The 7,796-nt window shown below is 35.0% G+C and overlaps 1 protein-coding gene across 1 annotated transcript in view; it reads right to left on the bottom strand.

Annotated features, from left to right (window-relative positions):
- Window positions 1-235: 235 nt before the first annotated feature.
- Window positions 236-7,796, bottom strand: part of LOC106875455 (GTP-binding protein RAD) — a 9,996-nt gene continuing 2,435 nt past the window's right edge. Inside the window, exons 2-3 of the mRNA XM_089338405.1 lie at window positions 4,351-4,614; window positions 236-1,367 (exon numbers count right to left, since the gene is read on the bottom strand). Of these exons, the coding sequence (XP_089194531.1) occupies window positions 1,105-1,367; window positions 4,351-4,614 (527 nt within the window). The 3' untranslated portion in view covers window positions 236-1,104. The remainder of the gene's footprint in view (window positions 1,368-4,350; window positions 4,615-7,796) is intronic.

Here is a 7,796-nt window from a genome sequence, read left to right as displayed (position 1 = left end):
CGTACATATATAGACATGCATATATGTATGTAAACATATGTATACACACATATACAGACACGCATATATATATATATAAACATTCTATGTTCATGTACGCTTGCCATTCAACCAATCTGAGACTTTTGTATTAAAAAATATGATATATTTAAATTTTGAATATGAATTTCCAAAGCCTTGGTTCTCATATTTCCGGCTTTTGTGATGATATTCAATATTTAAAACAAAAATTATATTTTGATGGTTTAATGTGATGAAAAGATGCTTGATTGTCTTGCTAATAAGATTTGGGTGTTTTCAAAAAACTTAGATGCTAAGTGCATAAATAAAATTGGGGTCTGAGTAAAGATAAACGCATTCACACATACAGATTTAGGCTTGGGTGTGAAAATACAAAATACACCCAATACCAGGTTTGGTGCCTCGTGGTTTAAAAAAATGAATTTAGTGTACGATATATATGTGTGTGTGTGTATGTGTGTATGTATGTGTGTGTGTGTATGTACGTACGTATATATATATACATCTTATCAAAAAAAAATTAAATGAAGCAATTACTTTAAGTTTCTTAAACATTAGATGTTTTCAATTCTTTATAAATCAGAAATGAATACACCACATTGCTATATATGCGTGTGTGTGTAAGTGTATATATTTAGGTATGTACGTGTATCAGGAACCTTTGTGTTCTTCACAAAGTCCCATGTTGCTGCCACTTAGATTTGTAATACAGCTCGTCAACTCCTTTGGATTTGATTACAGCTGTGTATTTTTACGCTTTATTTCATATTTCCCTTGACACCAAGATCGACAAATTGATAATCTGACAACTTGACCAACGTTATTCATACTATTAATAAATAATTTAGCTTGGATCCTTCAAACCGAAGCAGTCCAGCTTATATAATGATGATTAATGTTGAACAAAACAAAACAGAGGTCATTTTAACATGTTTTTTACGATGAGTAACATAAGGTCGCGAAATGATGTGATTTTATATGTATTTATATAATGTCAATGAGATTTTATGTAGAGAATGTCATTTGCATTGAAGCTTCTGCCACAAAGGAACATTTGGGAAAGAAAAAAAAAGCTGGAAGTGTTCATAGATCAAACAGGTTATCACAAGACTTGACTTTCCTGGAGTTTTTTTTGAAAATCTTGCTGATCAGGGAGCGCCTGGTCTTCGTTCGCCTGTTTTTGTTCTTTTTGTTGGTGAGTGTTTGGCTGTTATCTTGAACGTGAATGTTTAATTTCAGTCGTATTTGACTTAGACCGCCGACCAAAAGGTCGTCAATTTGATGGTTCAACGCTGCAGATGTTTCGACATATTTGCAGTCGTAGTTCACAGCTATGCTTCGTGCTTCTGCAATGACAAAGAGAAGAATAGGAATTTTTTATAAAATATGTATGTTTTACATATGTTTGAAGGAAATTTTGTGAATTAGAAATTATAAGTAACTTTTTTAAAGCTAAGACGAAAATAATAATTAAAAATTAAGACGAAAAAATTTATAACAGTTTCAAATTTCGGCACAATGTCAGCAATTTCGGGAGTGATATATCGAACTAGGGCTCAACTGGTACTTATTTTATCGACTCTGAAAGGATGTAAAGCAAAAACGACAGCGGCGGCGCTTGAACTCAGAACGTAAAGACAGACGACACACCGCTAAGAATTTTGCACGGCGCACTAACGATTCTGTCTTCATACTACTACTACAATTTTAATAATAATAATAATCACAGCAACAACAACAACGTCAATATGCATGAAGCTGAAGGTTGTGGTGATGATAAATGTTATAACATAATATAGAATTACTACAAAAAAAAAATAGACAAAGTTATTGCCAACGTAAAAAGAAAAAGTCATGGTAAACACACTTGTAGTAAATACCTGAAGCGCCATGAACACATATTCATCTGTATTTTATTTGTTGATAATGGTTTCTCCCCCACACACACACGTTCCTCCCCACTTCTCTCATCATCTTTCTATTTTTATCTTCTACTCAGGCAACAACTATGTGAACTGACAACATGGATTACATTCTAGGAATATATCTACACCTGTATGTGCAAGTGTGTGTATGAATGTATGTGTGTAAGCATGGGTGTTTTGTGTATGTAAGCACGTATCTATGTGTGTACATGTATGTATGTATGTTTATATATGTATGCACGAAAGTGTGTATATTTTTCAGCATGTATCTTTAGAAGTACTTACTAACATGTATGAGCGTAGCATACATGTTAGTAAGTATATATGTATATATGTATGCATGCTTGCGTGTATGTAGACAGGTGTTATGTGTGTAAAATTATTCTTATATATATATATATACATACACATATACATGCATAAACACACACACATATATGCTTATATATATTATATATATTATATATATGTATGTATATATATATATATATATATATATATATATATATATATATATATATATATATATATATATATATATATTAATGTAAATATGTAATGTATGAATGCGATGTGTGCAATAACGTGATAAAGAACGGTTTTTGAAAGTTGAGTCTATCTTTAGTCATGTCTTGAATCCTCGCTGGCTCAACAGTACTTCGCTGTGAGTGGTCGGTCGATTACTTTCCAAGAAATCCTACTCTTGCTGTCACCCAACCACGCCATTAGGGTGTCTGTTGCCAGAGTTGTTCGCTTCTAACTCTTTACTATAGAACTTTATTCTCTATAAAAGCTATTTTTAATCTTTCAAGCAGGAGGCTGTTACGTGGCATGACTTTGCTCTCTTCAGCATTCAACTATGAATCATTGAATCACCAAACACTGCACAGACAATCAGCGCCACCTACTACCTCCATGAAGATTGAGAGTGTAATGTATGTGTGTATGTCTGTGCGAGTATGTGCACGTGTGTGCGTGTGTGTGAGTGCTTGTGTGTGTTTATGTATACAAATCTTCTCTGGGTATTAAAGTTGTTGAACAAGAAAAGATAATCGCAACTGCATATGTACACAGTTTGACCTTGTATAAAATTAAGCTTCAATATTTAAATCTCTTCAAAAAAAATCATTAGGTTTCCGTGGTAGACTTGGGCATTGGCGTGATTCAAACATGGTAGAAAGTCCCTCTTTTTTTAAAGACCCTTTGTGAGTCAAATGTAGTTGAATAAACCTATTAGATATACCCATGATAGATTTTTACGGAGATGAAACAGATTAATAATAATATACATACTACTCCCCCCCCCCTCTCTCTCTCTCTCAGAACAAAATCTAGCGAAGTAAAGCTAGAGATTTACAGAGATGACGGATTAATCCAATTCTGGTATAAAGATGGCCACCAAATAGCTAAGTTTAGAATGACACGATCAAAACGTTCAAAAATTTAAGCCTAACAATTAATGTCATCCATTAGCATAAATAAATTTTGAGACATAAGCCTTGAGATAAATTCTATTAAATGCAACCCATATAAAATGGTTATAATATATTTACAATGAGCCCTTATAATATATTCCCAGATGCCTTTCAACCATACAAACTTCTACAGCTGTATGAACGCACAAACCATATATTTAGTAAGGGTGCGAAGTCTCGTGCATGTAAATTTGCAGGCGTTGATGCAAAATAGTGTGTGGTTGACTCATACATCTTTTATGGTTTTTCAAAGTAGTTTATGGTATTTATGATTTGGAGCGAAGTATTTTAGTAGTAATTTGAAAAGGTATTTATTTTCAGTCCCTTCAGAATACAAACTAATTCGAGAATGTAAGGAGACACTGCTTTTCCGTAACAACAGACAGGTGGGGATGATAAATTCAATCTTTAAAGAGGAAGATTTACACTAAGATATTTCCTTAGAGACATGCTTCCTGTATTCTTTTTTAGAGTCAAATTCCTCAGATCTCCTCATGATACCTAAGATGCTAAACCCTAGTAAAGATCTCTCATAGCAAAATCTAAATTTGGAAATAAAAAATACATATTTACGCGTTCTCCATTTAAAATCATTAAAGAAATTATAATAATTATCATTCATTTTTTTTGGAAGCGGCAAGCTGGTAGAATCGTCAACACGCCGAGCAAAAGGCTTAGCAATATTTCATTGTTCTTTACATTCTTAGTTCAATTACCGCCGAGGTCAACTTTCTCTTTTATACACTCGGGATCATTAAAATAAGTAGTAATTGAAGACTGGGATCGATGTAATCGACTTGGCCCACCCCCAAAATTGCTGGCCTTGTGCCGAAATTTAAAGTTATTATTATTATTATTATTATTATTATTATTATTATCTCATTAACATTTACGATTACAAAACGAAAGATAATAATTTCATAACTTACCATCACTACTGACTTCCCGTTTCCTGACTAGGTCAATTTTATTGGCAACCAAAATAACTGCCCGGTCACTACCCATGTCTTGTCTGAGCATGTGAAGGATATCAATGGCGGATTTGTACGAGGAGCGGTCAGTTATGGAATACACAACCAAATAACCATCGAAGTTCATGTTCTCTAAGTAATCCTCATCAAAACCATCCGTGAATTCCATGGTGGATTCTTCTCCGTCCAATAACACTGATACGGTGTTTTCCCATTCGGTTTCTGCAACGATGAAAAATTACATTTAGAATAATACATTGAAAAATTAAAAGAAATAAATATATCGGTAAAATAAGGGCCTGTATGAATTTGTTGTATGTGTGTGTAAATGTGCTTTATCTCAGACTATCGGCTTCTTCCTCCCTTTCCTCTTTTCTGGACTTTGTCCTCGACCTGACGAAGAGCCATGCTCGAAACGTCATTTTTACATCTAAAACATCTACTGAGCGTCAATCTAATACATTCAAGCTGCACGTCCAATTGACATTTACTTTTGTTTTATTATTCTATTTTTTATTCATGGATTTACCGATCTCTCTCTCTCTCTCTCTCTCTCTCTCTATATATATATATATATATATATATATATATATATGTAAGAGCTCATGTGTACATATATATGTATACATATTCATATATATATATATATATATATATATATATATATATATGGATCTATGGATGCACGTATGTGTATATGTGTGTATACATATATGTGAATGCTAAATATATTATTTAGCACGTCATTGTTCATTGATTCTTATTAGAGATCTTTCAAAAAGCAATCAATCATCGGATTCTAAAAACTAGAGCGATGTTTCAAGAGACCGCCACAATTCAAGGGAAAATGGCAGGACATTACGAATGATTTATTTTCTAAATTTATTGTCATGCGAATGCATATATATATATATATATATATATATATATATATATATATATATATATATATATATATATATATATATATATATATATATATATATATATATATATGTATGTATGTATATACTTCCGTGGTTATTGTTGGTGCTGTTGTATAGCGCTCTGTCAACTGGATACGTAACAGGTTGTTCGTGCTTTTACCGCCGTCTATTTTTGTGATCTGATAGTTGCTGTCGGTTACTACTACATACTACTGTTGCCTTCAATATCTTATCCAACACTCCTCTTCATTCATATAGTCAACTGTACGCATCTTTGCTTCTGCAGATGCACATGTCTGTGCACATTCATTGCCGTCAAAATCATAACAAGAGATTACACTACTAATACATCGCACCGATAGACATCTTCGATTAAAGATATATAAAGTTTTTCTATACTCTGACGTTATCCGGCGATCGGATATATATATATATATATATATATATATGTATGTATGTGCATAAAGGTATATAAGTATATATAGGTATATGCGTGTATATATATACATATGTATAATGCGCACGCCCATATGCATATGCACACACTCATACTTCTTTTACTGTTTCTCTCGTCCCAGTCACTGGACTGCGACCAAAATGGAGCAATTCTTTGAAAGGTTTTAATCGATCACATCAATTCCAATAGTTAGTTTTACTCTGGTACTTGTCTTGTTGGCCTTCATTTGTCGAGTTGCTAAGTTAAATGACATAAACAAAAAGCAGTGCTTTTTAATCCCCAAGTAGCCAATTAAATCATCCTTTGATCCTTCCGGGGTTAATATGATAAAATGCCACACAGCTACTGGATCTTGCTAACTGATTGTCTGTTCATTCACCGTACAGTATTTCTAAGATATTAATCTAATTTGATGTTACATTTTTAACGCCGTGGAGAAGTTTGCCTCTTTCTTGCAATTAATTTTAATTCTAGGTACAGTTTTAGGGCGGCACGACCGCTTTGCACAAAATATGCTTTTGATTGTCAGCATGTCTGCAACATTATGTTCATTAAGAGAAAGAGATAGAAGGTTCTCTACGCATTTTATACACCCGAAAGTTGCGTGTTGTTAGCAGTGATTAGTTGAAAAATCAAAGCGATTTCTATAAATCTCAAGCGCCCTTCCGCACCGCAGGTTCCCTCGTCTATTATTATCTGTACATGTTTGGGAATCCCTTTGTTAGAAATTGGCGCGACTGTTACACAAATAATATCAGTCGTAGTGGTAGTGACTGCACAAGCCACAAACTAACTACAAAAACAAATCGACAAAATCGTCAAAGAATTCTTAAATGCGCATGTAAACACACGTACGCGCACACATATACATTTATGAAATATATAAACGTGTGTGTATGTGTGTGTATATTGAGCAGTTGGCTGCAGTGTACAAAACATCTGGTTGAAGTGAGTTTTTTCCTACGTATAAGATATCTTCTACTACGAGAAAGGCGTGGGTTAGTGCAGTGATAGTATCTGTATAAATCTAGCGCGATCTATATCGATCGCAATAGGAAGTCCGCCAGCCGGTTGTAATGGGGAAAACCTCGCTGATTCATTAACAAACTACAACAACAGAGAAGTGATGGTAGCTTCGAGGCTTCAGGCGATGGTGTCCTGTTGCTGCTGGTGATGATGCTGTGGTGTTTCTCCATATCGTGTCCCTATTTCTAGATGTGGCGGTGGAGGGTCTTTCGCGGTGTTAAAAGCGATTTCAGTGCGGAGAGAGTTTTATAAACTTATGTTGGTGATGGTGTAGTTTGCTTTTGCCAGTGGTATGACTAGAGTGTGTGTTACTCAGAGTAACCCTTCAACCTATATATGCTTTTACAGCAGACCCTAAAATGCCGCCCTTCCATAAAAACGGCGCTCGAAGTACACCGCGTCCTCGCCCCTTTAGTAGTTTCAAAAGTGGTGGTCATGGTGTTGATAAATTGGAAGCTGATATAAAACATAGTGCTGTAATTAATTGTTGTTGTTGTTGTTTGGCCCCAGGTCTGCCTTGTCTGAGAACACCTACGACCAAAAACATGATCAGTCACCCTTATCCAGTCATTGTGTATCTAGGAGTAGTGTTAACCCTAGACGTTATGGTGATCTGGTTGCGATTTCGCGCAGATTGTTCGACCACGTAGAGGCTTCCTCGTTAACAAGTGAAAGTTAGTGTTGTTGTTGATGTTGGTGGTGGTGGTGGTGACGCAGGTCTGCTCTGACTGAACATACATATGACCAACGACATGATAGGTCACCCTTATCCTGTCATTGTGTATCTAGGAGTACCATGTTAAACCTAGACGTTAAACCAAGGACGATGTGGCTGCCATTTCGTGCAGATTGTGCGACAACTTAGAGGCACCCTCATTAACACATGAAAGTTAGAGTCGTTGTTACTGTTGGTGATGTTCGTTGTGGTGGCCTCCGAAGGAATCTGGCGGGGGGGGGGATCTATGACGTAATAGCACTGGCGACAGAGATGACGT

This window comes from Octopus bimaculoides, chromosome 20 (genome assembly GCF_046866305.1).
Source record: "Octopus bimaculoides isolate indiv1 chromosome 20, ASM4686630v1, whole genome shotgun sequence".
Classification (NCBI taxonomy): domain Eukaryota; kingdom Metazoa; phylum Mollusca; class Cephalopoda; order Octopoda; family Octopodidae; genus Octopus; species Octopus bimaculoides.
This window is presented reverse-complemented; position numbering and strand designations above follow the sequence as displayed.